Consider the following 18,195-nt stretch of genomic DNA (forward strand, 5'->3'; position numbering starts at 1 on the left):
CTCGCTGAACTCCCAGAGAGTTTATCTGAAGTCACTGGAGCCTGTTTTTTAGCTTTAGGGCTTATTTTAAAGGGATAAGTGGCAGGCTCCATGTAGGTGAATCTGTTTGAATTTATGATGATTCAAATGTTAATTTCCAGACAGGAAACTGCCTTTACAGTTCTGCTTTTGGGGCATGTCTGAAAGGGATCAGGTTTCCATTTCAGTTCAGATACAGTCAGAATCTCTGAGGAATGGTTTTTCCTAGATTATGGGTGAGATAATGAAGAACTCCTGAGAAAAATATATTTAATGAGATTTCCACTGTTAATACGGTTGATCTTTGAAATTGGCATCCCTGAATCCAACCCCCATATTAGATCTGAGTTAACCTCGAAACAGGACCTTACACCTAATGTAAATCTGAGACTACTGGGCCAGTTTCATTTCAAATGGTGTAATTTTCCCAAAAGCATTATTTCTAATCAAGGCTTCTCACTTCAGGAGTGAAATTGTAGTTTGAAAACTAAGAATTTATACTAGCTTCTTTCCATATTAATAGGTATTACTGGTAACCACATGAGACATTTGGTATAAATACACAGTGTAAAGCTGTCTGCAAATGTAATTTTGCTACATGATACATTACACCACTAACATCTATATTGGGGAGTACAAATGAAGCACAACTTAATATGTGTGTCATTCTAATGAGAAGAACAAGAATCATTTTACCAGAAAATTAGTTTCATGTGGATTTGTAATGGAATAGTAGTAAGTTCATTGAACTCAAGCATAGTTCCAGAATAATATTAGTGATATTTCAATCAGAAAATTAATTCAAGGTCTTAGCAACAAAATAATTGCTAAGATTAAGGTGTATGTATAGCCTGCTTATCTTTCTATCATAACTGAGATGCCAGGTGCATGATTTCCTAAAACTGCATGTGTGCTTTCAGCCTTTCATATAGAGACTTTAGAGAAATAAACTATCCATTGTATGTTGTTCAATGAGATTTTCAGTCTTTCTTACCCCCCTTTTCTTAAATTTCAGGTTTTGTATATAGTGTTACATTCTAATGCTATGATGTGCGCTGTGTGGAAGTGTTTAAGTTAATCCTTTAGGGTCCTATTCACAGAACAAGTTATTTGGGCCATTTCCCCATAAATTTCACATTCTTGTGTGCCAAAAAGTCGCTTATATTTTTGCCACAGTGATTCTTCTACAGTCAGAAGAAACCACTATTTTGTAAAACGTAGCCCCATTTTTAATTCCATTGTAAACTTTTATTATATGCAGATAATGCTCGCACTTGCTGATCATATTCATGTATAATTGTCCCAGCATCCACTTAACCTGCTAATTTATCCCATTCAGAAATCTTGGCTGTACTCTGTTGACTTTAGGCTATAATATTTCACCTTGAGTTACATAGTTTCTCTCTAATCTGTTCATTTATTTAGTTTATAATGCTGATGCACCATAAGGCTCCCTTGGCTGGGGTGGATTCCAGCTCAGGTATATTGATTCTACTTAGAATCTGAAAATTGTGTAGGAAAAACATAGAACCTGGAGCTAATTTCTAAAAGAAAACAAAACAATGACTTCATCAGTTTTGGCTGGGTTTCAACAAAATGAGATTCAAAGAATAAAACTAGACAAAGGGCTAGACTTTCTTTGGTGTCATCATTTTTACTGGGAATTTTCTTGCCTTCTCTTTTGTGCTTTTTTCAGTGGAGTAATTGTTGGCAGGAGTCACCGGGTCTGATGCAACCTTCACATTTTGTACATGAACGTTGCCTACAAAGATACAGATTTCCCAGGTCAGCTTTGTTTTCAAAGGCTGAGGGCACTCATTGCCAAAACTCAAAGATGCATTTCATAAGAAGCCAACCCTTGGATGCAGTAGTTTTTAATCATCTGTCACAAAAAATATGGGAATATATATATGTGTTTTTAATCTTCATGGTAGTCATGTCTAAAGCATCTTTTTCAGATCTGTCTAATGTGTTCGTAAGTCGTGTCATAAATACATTTCATTCCACTGCAAGGTCTGGATGTGATTTTTTTTTGCCTATATTTTCATGTGTTAGACCTCACAGATATGTCTTCAGCTCCTTATGCAGTGCATGAACCTACAAATGGCCTGGCCATGGTTCAGTGGATTGAGTGTGAGACAAAAGCTATTGCTGGAATTAAGAAATGGTAGAAATCCTGAAATTAGCAGCAAAATAATTTAACCAGTGAGAGAAAATGTGAAATATTGAGAGGAAAGAGGGAATGGTGGAATGAAGTGATGTCTGAAATAGATTAAAACCAGAGACACACAAACAGGATGAGGGCTGGGTCCCCCATATCATTGTCTGATATTATGACCTTGCCCACTTCCTGAACATGGCTCACCCTTGCCTACCACTCACATCTTTGCCCTGCCTTTTTCTTTCTATTTTTTAAACTCCCTTTCACTTTTCCAACCCAGTCCAATGGAATTAAACTGATGTTAACAAATCCTCTTGTTGTCTTGATTGCATTCATTCTGTGCTTGGTTGTCTTTCTCTTTAAACCCCTTTCTTAACAGAAATATTTATTGTTCCCTGGAAGACTGGGATCTGGACTTGGTTGCCATCCAAACTCTGATATAATGCAAATGATAATAATTTCAGCTCTTTGATACCCCCCTGTGATGCTCTTTTTATGCTCCTGCTTTTGAACAGAGCTCAAACATAAAGCAGGTGGAGCTGGCATGTGAATCGAGCTGCCAGAATCGCTTTGGGTTCTTTGAAGATGCCAAAGGAGAATAGGGAGATGAGAATTCATTTGCTCTGAAGCAGCCAGGAGGCGAGTGGAGGGAAGGGGCTGCATTGTGTTGAATCAATAAGAAACATACAGTAACCATGGGTTTGACATCCTGACTTTGTGGTGTTTGTGTCCTGGCATCGCATCAACACCCAGTGATAATGGATTGTAACAACAGCCTGTCAGACCTCAGCTGAAGGCCATCACTCTGCCTGCTTCACAGATTACTGTTTAATTCTTTGTGATGAAAATGTAGCTGTGCATGGCTGAGTAACATTGCTTCCAAAACTGCTTCTGACTTTACCTGAATCTAACGTTCATTTATTAGTTTTTGATTGTTACTTGCTCCTCTGTTTGCACTGGTGTAAGGGAACCATATGGTATCCATATGAACTCTGAAGTCCTCTCTGCTTTTTAGACTTGCTATTGTGGAAAATGAGAGGTGACAGATAAGTCAGAGCCAAAATTCTGCTCTCATTTACACCAGTGCAAACTTGGTGAATTTCTGAGGAGTGACACTGCAGTAAATACGTGTGGCTTCTCACAGTATTGACATGATGTTTGTGGGGAGCTCTCACTTGAGGGATTTTGTAGAGGTAAAATACTCCCTGTGTCTTATTCCATCATTGTATAGTTTCATAAAATATGGGTCAAACTAGCATTATCCCAGATGAAAAATAATGCAAAATGTGTCAATATCATTTTGAATTATTGTCACTGTATGGTGTAGCATTAGACAGAGCTGGAAAGTTTTGCTGGGAAAGTTCAGTGACTTGCTCAGTGCTCGGCTGCAAAAACTCATGTGTTAGTCAGTAGATAGAGTGCTGATTTTTATAAGGCATTTTATGTAGATTACCAACAATTCAGAGACAATTCTAGGCTACTGTTTCCCATGGTGAAAAAAAACCCCAGCCTGAGTGCAATATTGTTGGGGGCATTGGACTGAAATTCGAAACTTTCTCCTGTATAGTTTACTCTCCAGTCCTGTATAATGCACTTACTATTTTGTCGGCTTTATTCAGGGAAGGTTCAGTTCACTGATAAGGTTGAAGCTGTGCTTGGGATCAGTATTGTTAACTAATACTTAGTAATAAGTTCCATGAGTTTGCCTGACACATCAAAATCTTTCAGTCTTCCATCCAATGAAAACAAAACTGCTAAAATCAGCCTCACATCTGGCTTATATGTGCCGTTGGAATTCTTGGAAGAATATTCTTTCAGTCTGGTGTATGGACTCTTTGACACTGGACATACTTTCAAATGAAGTCTGCAATGAGAAATTGTTTGACACAGTAACTCCTTTGCCAGTACTTTACCAAAGTCATTTTCAAATCAATCAGTATTCATCTCCATTCCTGTCACCATAGTTTAATATTAACATCATTGTTTGGGTTCAATGCTTTAGGTAGAAAAAAATATTTTAGAACATTTTATTTCAAGCAGTTCTCATATTTGGTCTTTCAGTTGTGCATGCTAAGGTGCTCTGTGGGAAAATTGTCTCATTAGTACTGGAAATACAGAATCAATTGTTACCAATTTATTATTATTATGTTATTATAATTTATTTTTGTTACCAAGTTTATTTTATTCCACCAAAATAAGCCTTACTGCTTCCATGAGGTGAAGGTGCTTTGTAGTTAGACTAAAGGACCAAGCACTGAAAGTTCTGGTGCTTCCTCTTAAATCTTGTACTTTTTTCAAGCAGTACTGAACAATTAATTAGACAAATTTTATTTTTTTATTTATATAGCATTAATATCTCTTTCATTACTCTGACGCATGAACTGATGAACAAATATAGAAGCCTCAGAAATCCTTCAGTGGGAAAAGCTACTGAAAAGAGAAATATTAAATATCAGACATCATCTTGTAGTTACTTAAAATGTATAGATTCCTTTAGAAGCTAATTTTTGCTATAGAACAAGACTTTAACTGTACTACCTGGTGTCATAAAAGTCAACATTTTTAATTATCCTCTCATATCAGTTATGTTGTTATTGCTGGAATATGCTTTATATTCTGTACTTGCACTCCAAGCAATGGATTAAGCAAGGTAAATTCTTTTAATATACACAGTAGAAACTTTGTAGTGTGGCATATTTGTCAAAGCAGATCAGTTCTTGAACCAAGCCTGCCTGAAGAGCTTCTGTGTTATTCATCAGGTACTTCTCCAAATGAAAAGTATTCCCTAGTTTAAAAAAATACATTTTTTGGTTTGTTTTCAGGACTGCCCTTCAGATGTTGGTGACTTCAGAGCACAGCAGTGTTCTGCCTACAATGATGTCAAATACCAGGGACACTCTTACGAGTGGATCCCTGTGTATAATGATCCTACTGCTCCTTGTGCCCTGAAATGTCAAGCTCTGGGAAAGAACTTGGTTGTGGAGCTTGCCCCAAAAGTGCTCGATGGTACTCGTTGCAATTCTGAATCCTTGGATATGTGCATCAGTGGAATTTGCCAGGTATGTTCATGGTGTGAATCTAAACGGGGCCTTACTTTTGAGACACTTTGCTCTTCAGTGAGTCTTTTAGGATGGTTTCTCATTCTGTTGATCAATTTATATGTATCTGCAAGTGCTGTCAAATGCATTGTAAATAAGTTATCCTTTCAGGAAGACACGAAACTTCCTGACTGCCTTAGTGATGGATATTTTTCTGTATAGGTAAAAAGGTCAATAAAATTCATTCACTCTTCTACTTATGCATGTAAAAATTAATGAACCTAGTTATTGTAGCTGTAGCTTTCCAAAATTTAGTATATCTGTGAGGACGTGATGAAATTGCAGAGCCTTCCATTTCATTTGATTCATTTTCTGAGTCTCATATAATCTCTGTTAAAGGAGAAAATTGGACCTTTTATGGGATCCAGCCCATATTGGCAGGTGTGAGTATAGGTCTGTCTTGTTGTATGGGTGAGTGACTATATGTTGTGATTACATGGAATGATTGTTTGAATCTTTAAATGGCAATATACATTTCTAGATATATTTATTATTTATTGCAGAGAGTTATAATATTTGAGACTTGGTAGCCTTGCCCATATCTCATTAAGCAATGTTGCAACCTTGTTTTGTGAGCAGAGCAGTTTATAGAGAATGGACATGTTATTGCAATTAGTTTTCTTTCTCTGTAAGTGGTTGTTGCTCTGTTAAATGTCTAAAATGTGTGCGACTCAAAAATGCAGGATATGGCCCAGTGAGAAAAATAGCTCTGTTATAGAGGAAAATTTGACACATTTGGCAGAAGACTGGTGCATGGATTATAGCAACATTAATATATGATCTGGACCTTGCTGTGGGTTTTATGTGACTTCTGTGTATGCTGCAGTTCCAGTGCCAGTCGTGTCAACACACGGTGCATCTGCTGCCTCTGAAACAGAAGAGTTCCTCACAGAGAGACTTCATTTGTCAATAGCGCTTCACTGTGGGATCCAGCAGTGTTTGTTACCCACTATTTGAAATAGGACACACTTCTAGAAACTCTGGGACCACTTGCCAAATAATATACTTCTTGTGCCATGTTCTTAGTGATGCTTCCTATCCTAACAAAAAGGCTTTTACCCAGGAGGGTTGCCCAGCCTGTTCGAGGAGGTGCATTTACAGCAGCCTTTGCTGTCTGTGCCCATTGCACCCTGAGTGTCAGGCAGCATCTAAGGCAGCTCTGGCTTCTCAAGGGCTTGTGCTCAGGGTGCTGTGGGGTTGCCAGTGTCTCTCACAGTGACTTCAGAGTTAGTAAGATATTTTGGGGTTGCTTGAGGCTTAACTCTGTCCAACCATTTGATCATGTTTTGGTTTGCTACTGCCCTGCCTCTGTTCCCAACCCAAATATCTGCGGCTTTTGTGTTAAATGGGGACAGGTCAACACTTCACTGCCAGGATTTTCACACTTCTGATGTTTTTTCTAGTCTCTGCATCACTTCCAAAACATTTTTTTTTTCATATAATATGTTCCTGCTGTGCCCATCTGGATGTGGGAGGAGATATTTAGAAACATCTGCATGTCAGACACATATGTGGGCAACATTTACCCAGTTACTCTGCCTGCTTTGGGGCCCTGCCTCTTCTCAGAGTTTGTTTTTGATTTGTGCAGACCTGTTTTTTTTCTACCAAAATACAGAATGGGGTGTTACTTGTGCCAGCACCTGAAATGGTTACAGTGATAATTTTCCTAATATGGAGTAATATGTTTGGACAACCAATACACGCATCACCCAAAATATCTGGAGTCCTAAGGAGCAGCCTGAGTAGTTCTGTCCTAGGCTGTCACAATTAGGTCAAGGATGATGTAAATCCTGCAGTGAACTTTCCATTTAGTGTCAGCAAGTTGTTTGTGTTCCAAAAAAGGCAGACACTACACTGTGCTTTGCAGCATATGGCATAAATTTAGCTGACATCAGAACACATCCCACATGTCAAGTGGAGTGCCATCAACCTCTGCCATGCTGGTTCTCCTCTGTCACATGTCATCATATGGCGAGTGGGTATCACTCACCACCAAAACACTCTCATGCTGGATGTAAATATCTGTCAGAGTTTTCATTGAAAACAGTTTCTGTAAGCTCTTGGAAGACTCTTGCACTTTTTTTTTTTTTTTAAATAAGCTTTGTTTGTGTTTTAAACTTAAAATTATAGCAGGTTATTAATTTCTTCTGAATCTTGACTCCTTTTATCCTGAGAGTTGCTTTCTCAAACTGCTTGTTTTGTATACTTTCTCTATGCAGATAACATTTTTTGCCTGTAAATATGTTCAAGGACTGCCCAAGATGCACAGGAGATTTGGTGTGCAGAGACTTAGGAAGGTTTCCTTTCCATTCCGTGTTCCTGCAGACATGTTTCTAACACATGTTAGCCTGATGAAGTTAATTCTTGACTAGCTGTTAAAAAAGCACATTTTTTTTCCAAAATTAATACTTACTCTTGATCTTATGTTAATATTTAAAAATTAGGGAAAAAGTCTGTGTTGCCTTTTTTCTTCTTATTAGCCCTTGAGTGATTCATAGGAGGAATTGATTTTGAGGTAGCTCTGTGTCAAGCCAGCTGTTGCAATAAACCTGGAATTCTTTCCTGGGCGCCACTAGTTATCAAATGCACAAAATGCATTTTGGAGCATGAGGGACCCCCTGTGTAGATGCCTGTACTTTGTCTACTTGTTACTGCACCAGAGCTGGCAGGCTGGACCCTGCCCAGAAAGACTGGCAGTTACTCAGGGAGATCCAACAAAACTTTCTGGCTCTCAGAGCTACATACGAAAACCTTCATGTGACTGCACACGTGTGACAGGGGTCATAAAACTGGGAGTGGGGAGCTCCAGCTGCAGCTCAGCTGGGAGGTGTTGGTGGCTCTCCAGAATTCCCACTGGAGGATGGGGCTGAGCTAAGCAGGGGCTGCCACATCCAAAATGACCCGTCAGTGTCACCCTCCCTAGCCTCAGAGGGCTGGTTTCTCATCTGTGGAAGCTCTTGGCACTGCCCAGGCCAGCAGATCATGGAGCCACCCTTCAAGGCCTGCCCTTGCCCTACTTTGAATGTCACTGCCCCCCTTGGTGTAGTGGTTCCCTTGTGATGACATTGTTGCCAAGTCGGTGGAGGGCTTTTATAAATAAATAATAATAACAGGGTGCTCTCAGACACTGCAGGTAATAATGGGATACTCTCAGACAGTGAAAACGTCTTTTGGAATCACTTGTTTTTATTTTGCAGTTTCCCACTGCTGCTGGAAACTGGTGTTTCTTTTCAGGTCTTATTCTCTCTCCTACTGTTTCTTATAGAGAATATTCTCTATAGGGATTTCTTACTGTGGAAGTTTATCCTTTCTTGTCAGATGAGTAGTGGGGTTTTTCTGATCTCCAGTTTCTTATCTATACTTCTTTGGTCGTAAGTAATTGTCTGCCAAGTTTTGTTTTGTTATAGTGAGCTGAGTGCAAATGTGACATTACTTCCCAGCCTAGCAAGGACCTAAATCACGTGAGCAGCGATAGCAGAAAAACTCATGATTTGGGTGTCATCTTGAAGTAGAGTCTTAGTAACCTTCAAATCCCCCAGTGCTACTTCAGCAAGCAAGGCAGGTTTGGCTGAACCTTGCAAGAAAAGGAGCAAAGTCATTTGATTTCATGTACTGATTTCTTTCTTGAAAGTGTTCTCACTAAACAAGAACCTCACTGGGAGTTTGTGTCCTATCTATCCTCTGGTTGTGTGTATGTGTGTTTTTTTAAATGGAGACCATGTGGGAAAGGGTACTTGCTCCTGCTGGGTGGTCCTAAAATCTCTCAGCTCCTCTAGCATGTGACAGATCCTGTAGTAAGAGTTAAAGGTTTTGGAAACACTTTGTTTTATTTGATGGAAGTGGATTTACAGAGTTGTGGAACACTCTTTAGCCTCTTGCCTTCAGATATAAAATGTCAGCAGAAATATGTGGAAAGTCTTTTTAGGAGTCCTTTAGTATGCAGTGAATTTTATGCACTGTATTTTTTTTATTTTCTGTGGGGTTTTTTTATTGCTTTACATTCTTTCCCTCTGTATGGATGGCTCGGGAATTTGAACACCGTGGAGCGTCTCCTTGTGCCCGTCATTCTGAATTATTTTACACCTCCATTCTGAGGTTTGCATTTTGACACACTTTGCCTTTACTGCCTGATTTCTTACCTGTGAGCAACTGAAAATCCTTAAACAGAGGAAGTTTTCCTCCTCTCAGCGCGGCTGCTGCCCATTCACCTTGGCAGCTGGGATTGCAGCCCTGTGTGCTGGGAGGAGATGGGCTGGGAAGTTTGCTGTTGGTCCTGAGTACGTGCACAAGGTCCCTGGAGAGGCTTTATTCTGTTAATTAACACATGCTGAAGCCTGTGTCAGCTTGTCTGGGCTGTCCTGGGCTGGTGTGATTCCAGAGATGTGAGAACCTGTACCACAATCAGGCCTTTGTTAGCTCAGACATAACTGAAGAGTTATGAGACAAGACCATGTGAGAAGAAAATCATGACTCAGACAAAGATAAATCCTCAGTGAGGATAAACTAGGGTTTGAAAACAGTGCTTAAAAGCTAAGATTCCACACTACTTTTAAAAGTCAATTAAAAAAAAAAAAAAGAGAGAAGTAACTTGCTTAATTGGAGGGACATTCTGGTATCTCTCCCTCTGCTTGTCAGAGTCAATTACTTGTGGATGATGAGCATGGGAAAGAGACAGTGGGAGCTTTTTTCTTTATGTTCTCTCTGGGGGCATATTTTATCAGTGTAGGAATAAAGTGAAAGCTGAAGCTATCACAAAGTGAAGGATGTGAGCAGAGATTGCATAGTCTGTGATTAGATGGGCTTTGAATGACAGCAAGGTTTTACAGCAGGGCAAAGAGACACGGAAAATATTGATCAAGGGAGAGCACGATTTTCACATGACAGGTTTTTTATTCATGTTTTTATTACCATGAATTCCCAGAGCCATATTTAATATTAGTTATTTGTTGTGTGGATACAGTCAGTCCTGACATCTGCCTGCACTGGATTCTGTGCTAAGACAAGCAGAGCAGGGGAAAATGCAGCAAATTGCTGACATTGATGCAATGAGATCTCTGTACTGCGATAGCACATGCAACTGTGCAATGAAACTACCTTAATTTCTCTGAGTTTTGGGTTTTGTGAGTGTCTCTGTTTTTGGAAATAGAAATTCCTTTTCTCTGAGCAAGATCCAGAGGATTTTAATTTTCCCTACTGAGTGATTCTAATAAACTGCAATAGAGATTTGTCATTTTGAGCATGTAAGGGGTTTTCACTCTCTTCTTCCTTTACTAGTAAATGCTGAAATAAAGCATGTCCTTTCTTAGTCTAGTCACGAAACTTGGAAAGGGCATTTTTGTCAGAAGTAATTTGGAGGCTATCTTGTATTTTAGGCAATGCTGATAACCTTTAGAGGTATGTAGATGTTCTTATTCCATTTTTATCTTAGTGCTCATCTCTTGTAAGCCCAAAATAAATAATTTGGTTTATAGCAGTCCAAATACTGCTATCCTGGTGGCTGGGCAGTGAGATCACTTCATTGGATATGTTTGGTGTAGTAGTTAACACTATATTTTGCAAATCTTGACAAATTTTTAAGGCAGTGGAAGGCAGTTGCACCTGGAACACAAAACCTTTGCCACCCTTCAGCAGATCAGTGCTCCAGCCAGCACAGGATTCCCTTAATGAGCTACAGCTCCAGCAGATCTGCTGATGGCCAATTTTAAAATAAAAACCACTGGACAACATGTACTGAGATAATGACAGACTGTTCAGCCCTTGAGGGGAAGGATCTCCTGTGCAGAAACTCTCTTACATTCTTGTGAGGAGTGCAATTATCATCTCTATTTGTCCATTCTGCAGTGCAGTTCCTTGCTCAGCAGAAATACAGTATTTCTTTGACATTTTAAGCACACTGGACACTTCCCCATAAATGATCTTCTGAGTTTTCGGCTTCTGCTGAATTTCACCAAATGCCATCTGTATGCTTGTGTTGAAATTCCACTTGCAGGTTGTTCTTGGAGTACACATTTTGTGCATCCTTTGAAATACCCAAGCCAATGGAAGCACAGGAATAGAAATGTACCCAGAGTAGCCTTCAGCTAGGTTTTCCTCACAGCTGGGGGTTTGCTCAGCAGCTGTAGAAGGATGGTAATTATTGAGATACCTTTGAATTGATTTTCTGTTTTTGTTTTATTAAACCAAATCACATTAATAAAGGGCATTACTCCTTGACACTGAGCTGCCAGTCCCTCAAATAAACATAGAACACTGCATAACAGAAGCCTACCTAATCATTTTCATGGAATCACTGATAAATGAGCCTGTATCAGTAATAAATTTATTAGTCAAAGTAGAAAATGACTTAGTATTTTACAAATACATTGCTGAATATTTAAATGGCATGTCTGCTAAACAGCTTAGTCTAAGACACGGTAGATAGAAAAATAATTGCACTAGTGCAGCTTCAGTTTTAATGTTTCATAGAATTTATGTATCTGTCACAAATAAAAATAGCAGTGATTTATTCTTTCGTGGCTGCTTCTATTAGGAGAACTCAGAATATCTGTTTTTCCTGGCTATACCCGGACCTTTGGCTCCAGAGGACCCTAGAAGGGGGGAAGCTCACTTTGAAAGAGAAATATTATTTATAATTATCTGTATTGCTGTATATGGTTTCATGCTTTTGATAGTAATAATGACATTTAGCATTTACATGATGCTTGTTATGCAGAGATGTCTGGTCTTACTCATCTCTGAAATAAATATTTTTATTTTATAAAGTGTATCTTCAACTTATTTATTTGAAGTATATAATCTGGAGTCATTGGCATTACTGAAACCTTTTTGAATACGAAATGTAGTACTTTTATAACTCACAACTCACTGCTGTAGAATGAGTCCTATAAAAAAGTGGTGCTGTGCCTGTTTTGGGAGTGTCTGCAGTTGGAGGTGAGTGGCCAGCTGAGGTACTGCCACAGTTCAGGAGGGCTAAAGCAAATGTTGAAATTTCAAAACTTGATCCTGTATTGGACTCTGCACTGGCAATTCTAGTTCATGTTCGTATTCGCATTTATGAAGAGCAATCTCTGAAAGGAGGGAGGGAGGGTGTGGGTGGGATTTGCCTTGTTTTTTAATATGATGCTTTTTTACCATGTTGGAATTTTAGTTAAAATTCTGTCACCTTGCAGTCCTGTCAATCTTCTTATCGTACCTAATTATAAACATCTTAACAAAGGAAACTCCTTGAATTTTACAGATTATCCTTGGACTTTCACAAATCAAAATTAACATGCTTCATTAATTTCTTTGTTTAAGTCCAATTCCTCAGCTGAAACACTACTAATTGAATATGACCTAAAGAAACAGCTTTACATGAGTTTCTGAGTGATTCTTGGATTCGTATTTGCAAAAATATTTTTAATGTTCCATAGCCACTTCTAACATATCAGCAGTGATTTCATTCTTCTCTTTCATCTATATTACTGTACTTTATACCCTGACCTTTGCTCTTCCTTTGCCTTTCTGAACCCACATGAACTATTCTAAGATTGCCACAAAGTATTTAACACCCTTCAGGATTGTCTTTCACAACAGCACTGCCACGCTAAGGTTTGTTGAAGCAGATGAGTGGTTTTGTTCACTGCTTAACCAGATGCTTTCTATCTAAGCTGCTTGTGAGAAAACTATGTATAATTCTATAAACTATGTAATTCTTTTTCATATCTCTTCTGTTTTTTCTTTCCTGTGTAAGAACAGACAAGAAACATATTCAGGTTCTGTCCAAAAATAGTAATGGATTGGAGACCTGTTTCTGAAAATAATCTTGCCATATCCACATTCACTGATAACCCATCATGGAAAATGTTATAAATTCTCAAAGTGGTCATTTCCTCAATACTCTTTTTATATTAAATTTCTGCTTGCTGTTTGTTTTGTTACATGTTGGTGAATATTCTCCCTGCTGTCTGAGGAGCTCAATTACAACCTGATCATTACAATACCTCTATCGTTTTTTGGGATGATGATATTTATGACTGCAAGTTTCTTAAATTCACAGGATCCAAATCCTTCCATTACACAGTTTGTGTTATCACTTGTTTCATTTATTCAGCCTATGTTAAAATCACCTAATATTATTTCTGACTATGCCCTAAAAGCCTGCAGATGTTTTCCCAGCCTGCCTGTAATATTTACAGCTGATCCCTTTGCTCTGCAAACAGCAAGCAATGTGGGGTGAATTAATCCTACAAAATGCCTTAATTGTGGAAATCATCAGCCTCTTTGGCTGGCTGAGCTGGTGTGTGAGCAGAGGAAGGCTGTTGCCATTTATTATTTTCTTGTCCTTGTTGGAGTTTTATTTGCAAATAACCAAATTTACTGTCTTCAAAATGTTTCATCAAACACTTTTTTTCCCCAGTAGCTCATGGATAAAATATGAATACCTTAGATTCATGATATTTGGTGTCACAATGCCATATGTTTTTGAGACCTAGTTCCCAAGGCCATACCTTACAGCTTCCTCTTCTTCTGATGAGATCTGTGGCTGTTTAGCTCATCTGAGGAATACCTGGTGAAGTGTTTACATACAGATAGAAAAGGCGGGCTCTAGACTCTGAGCTTTGAAATATGTCCCATCCTACTGTTCACTCATTAAGATTCCTTCTTGAATTAGCTCTAAATTTGCAGCTTTTCACTTAAAAACCTGTGGAATTTTTGGGTGCTTCATGTTAAATAAAATCTGGGATTCTGTGCTCATTTCAAGTCAAAATTGTGATTATAATTTGTTTTCTAAATTGTGCTCCCAGATATCATTGCTTAATATTCATATTTGTAACAGCTGATGTAAACATAATCTGGGAAGGAAATCTGCAGAGGGTGAATGCCTCTAGCTGAACATACACCTTTGCTGTCAGGGGAGCTGTAAACCTTTTCCCACGTCCATGTCCCTTGCAGCTAGCACTCCTGTTTTATTTCTGTGGCATTTGCGTATTATTAAAAAATAAGCAATAATACTATATGAAACAGTCCTGCAAAGCATGCTGCTGTGCTGATTATCTTTTCTTGCATTCCATGAAAGACACAATAATGCTTTGTGTTTGCACAGTTGTGTAATTTTTGTTACACCCAATGGGAGTTTGTTTTCACAGGGGCTGTGTGTAAGAGCCCAGTCTGGATGTTTGTTCTTGTCATGTTGGGCCCTAATGGGCTGGTCTTGCTCTGCTTGCTCAGTGCCCTCCTCCCGCTAAAGACTTGCAGTGTCTGTAGCCCACAAATATCTGCAGCCCCAAAAAAGAGCTTAAACTAAGAAAAATAGCACTTTTCCACAGAGGGTGTCACAATGTGCAGCCTATTTTTTTCCTTTGAAAAGTGTTGATGAGTGAATAGTTTTTTAATATTAAGAAAAGGACATTACAGTATGAAATGGAGATGTGTTTGAGACATCTGTGGAGAAATTACACTTGCAGTGATACAATTTCCCTCCATGTTCTAGTAGTATCTTTATGTGAATAAGGGCAGGAGAACCAGTGGAGAACAGTAACTACTTTAAAAGTCTTCCAAAGAGAAATATTGATTCTCTCAGCCACTGGTATGGTCTCCATCCCTGCACCAGCTGCATGCTTCACAAACTTTAGGAGATTAATTCATGCAACCTCTCAGTCAGCTGGGGGTCTGCAGTAAGGTCCCTTCCATGGATTGGAATGGAAAAGCACAGGATTTTTCAAAGGTCAGAAAAGTCTATTGTGGAGCTGGGAACTGAAAGAGTTGTCAGTGCTGAGGCAAATGTATTGAGCACTGTATTATTATATCCCATGAAATTTCGTCTGCTTGCTGATTCACAGAGTGGCCCAGTCAGTTTCTGTTTTGTAAATGGTGTTTTCGTTCATTTCTCAATGTTAATTGTTTATGAAGTCTGTAGATAGACTTGTTTACAGTCATTTGTTTACAACCTCTGCCTTATATTTTTCTGGATCAGTAATGAACCCAGAGCTAATGCTAAAGACAACTTCAAGTGCAAATACTTTGTAATCCATACCTAAATTATAGTATAGTGTTCCCACAGGCCTTCTGTGTGGTAAATAAGCACCTGTTCTGAGACGGTTTGAGTTCACATGTGTGTAAATTTGCTTTATTTTTACAACTAAGTTTTTGTTAAAACTGAAATGATTTACTATTAGTGTTAAGTGGCTTGTTTCTTTTTAGAATTAATTCCTTGCTGGGCTACATAGGATTAAGATCCCCTTCAGTTGCAGGAATAAAATAATTTCCTGCTGCTAATGTAGGTTTCTGGTAAATCTGAAGCCCTTAGGAAGGAGATGCCTTCACTGCAGGTCTCTCAGCTGCAGTACTGTGAACTGTGCCCATTAGTGCCCTCCTCTAAAGGGAATTCAGGCTGTAGGGAATTGGGAAAATAAGGGAAAGGGGCAGACGGGGGAGGTGGGGCTGCTTTGTTTTCTTTTCCATAGACATGTGAAACTTTGAGATTGCATTTCTCCGTGTTTGGCAGTGGATGTGTGTGATTTGTGTGTCTGTGTTAAGTCAGACTGGAAGGCCCAGCCCTGCCTCTTACGTGTGGACTCGATGCTCACCTCTCCAAGGGGATCGTGTGTCAGTTCTGGCACAGCACATCTGCAGTGGATCTTGGCAGCCCAGGCTGCCCCTTCCAAGCATTTTTATATAGGAAGAGGCGTGTGCTGGCCAGTTTCAGAATTCTAGCACTGTTTTTAACTGTGAGTTTCCAGAGGCTTTTCTATCAATTTGTCAGTTTGGATTTTTGTTAAATATGTATACCCATGACAAATTAGCTGCCCTTGTCAGGGATATGTGGCTGTAAGAGGCATGTAGGCTGACTTGAGAAAACTTGAAGCTGGAGATCAGCTTTTTACCACATTGTTCAGCATTTGGTACTCCCTGAAAAATTCTTCTATGAAATGGTGATGAGTAAGATAGCTGAGGCCAAATATTTATCTTCCATTCATCAGGAAGGTGCTTTTCATCAGTTTTGTCTATTCTTTTTCTTTCCATTCTCACTCCCATCTTTCTTGTGGAGTTGACTGATACACAGAAAAAGAAAAACCTGGAAAAATGTTTTCACTATAATTTGGAGGGTTTTCAGTTGACATATTTTTTAAAAATTGCCTTTTGAATTTTTGGCAGTGTTAAATTTGGGTGTTTTTATAATAATCGTTGGAAAGTTTTATAGAATGGGTCTTATATTCATAAACCAGAAAAAATCAAAAGGTGAGAAGTGAATCGTCCAAGTTTTTAAAAAGCTGGTTAGCAAATGTGTGTATAAATGACATTGATGTAAATGACAAATAGATCTACTGAAGTGTTAGTTAAATTCTGAATGGCCAAGACACTAGAATGTTAGCACTGCCCTCAACTCCCTGTCCATGAAGCTGAAGTCTGAGTGCCCTTTAAATTTTTAACTTGGATTATTTCATTGCACTTATCCTTTCTCAGACATAATTAAACAGGTGATGAAAACCAAATTGTAAATAACATAGTTATGCCTTGTGTTAGAAAGAATAATGCTCAATGGTATTCATTCACATAAGCAGTGGGAAATGGATTCGTGTATTTCCTATGCTCGAATAGCTTCATATATCAGTTGTTGTGGTTCATCATTAAAATCATGGAAATGACAGCATGCTTTAAAAACCCTAAATGGCAAGATATGCTTTGATAGAATGAGGCCAACTCATAAAATCAAAAGGATAACATAATAAATAAAATTCCAGAAACCTGAGCATGTCTACTACAGCTTTGCCCTCCTTCTGACTGTGGTGTTGGTGTTGGCAGGCAGTAGGCTGTGATCGACAACTTGGGAGCAATGCCAAGGAAGACAACTGTGGAATCTGTGCAGGAGATGGCTCAACATGCAGGCTTGTGAGGGGACAAGCTAAGGCACATGTCTCACCAGAAAAAAGTAGGTTGCAAATTGATCCTATGGTAATTTATCCTTGACTGTGTTTTCTGCTTTTATATTAGCCTGAATATTGGTGACCTTTTAACCATATACTTGTTTGCAGTTTTACAAAGCTACTTATTCTAAAGTCTGTGCTAGATTAGTCTATTGAAATTCCATGAGGGATACCACACATTAGGGTATAGCTAGGAAAGAATTTGAGATATGCTTTTTTTTTTAATAGAGCTACTCAATTCATTCTATCAGGAATAACCATCAAGATGCACATCTTATTTTAGAGGGTATCCTCATGTTGCAGTATATGTGTTGCTGCTGCATTGTTTTTAAATCATGGAAACATCTTATGAATGGTTTTATGGAAACAGTGGCCTGTACTTGAAAGTACCTGGTTTTCAAATTAACTTTGATTCTTTTCTTTTTTTTTTTTTTTTTTTGGGAGGGGGGGGCTTTTTGTTTTGGTTTTTTTTGGTTTGGTGTGTTTTCAGGTTATTTTTTTTTGGTTTGTTTGTTTGTTTGTTTGTTTGGGTTTTTTTGTGTGTGTCTGAAGACAACTGAAGTTCAAGGGCAAGTTACTACTTGTATGGTACAAAACACACGAAGTGAAAGGGATTAATACTTCTATCTCTTTTTTGTGTGTTTGGCTCAAATTTCACCATTCTTTCTCAAAATAATTAGCATCTTACTGGGAGTAACTGTAGGTCTCAGTAATATTGAAAATATAACTTATAAAAGAGGAAGGGTATTAGAAATAGACCCTTTACTGGAGTCTGAAGAGTCTGGCTATTTTGATATGCAGGCAAGGTTTTCCATACAGACTCCCTTCTGACACTGGTGCTCTCCACCCTCACAGATGATGCTCCCTGGAATCTCACAACATATGTCCCATGTGTTTATTATATGAATACTTGCCTCACATATTGTTTTCTTTTTCTGAACTCACAGTGTGTATTTGTCACCAGCATTTGTCACATGGAGATGGGGCCTTTGGGGTTAATTACCTTCCTGCA

General features: G+C 38.6%; 1 protein-coding gene across 1 annotated transcript in view; it reads left to right on the forward strand.

Moving 5' to 3' along the window:
• ADAMTSL3 (ADAMTS like 3) overlaps positions 1–18,195 on the forward strand; it is a 169,159-nt gene that overhangs the window by 78,294 nt on the left and 72,670 nt on the right. Inside the window, exons 6-7 of the mRNA XM_066196539.1 lie at positions 5,002–5,238; positions 17,062–17,188. Coding sequence (XP_066052636.1) covers positions 5,002–5,238; positions 17,062–17,188 — 364 coding nt within the window. The remainder of the gene's footprint in view (positions 1–5,001; positions 5,239–17,061; positions 17,189–18,195) is intronic.

Source organism: Chamaea fasciata, unplaced genomic scaffold (assembly GCF_029207755.1).
Source record: "Chamaea fasciata isolate MVZ Bird 193981 ecotype frontalis unplaced genomic scaffold, bChaFas1.0.hap1 SCAF_14, whole genome shotgun sequence".
Taxonomy (NCBI): domain Eukaryota; kingdom Metazoa; phylum Chordata; class Aves; order Passeriformes; family Sylviidae; genus Chamaea; species Chamaea fasciata.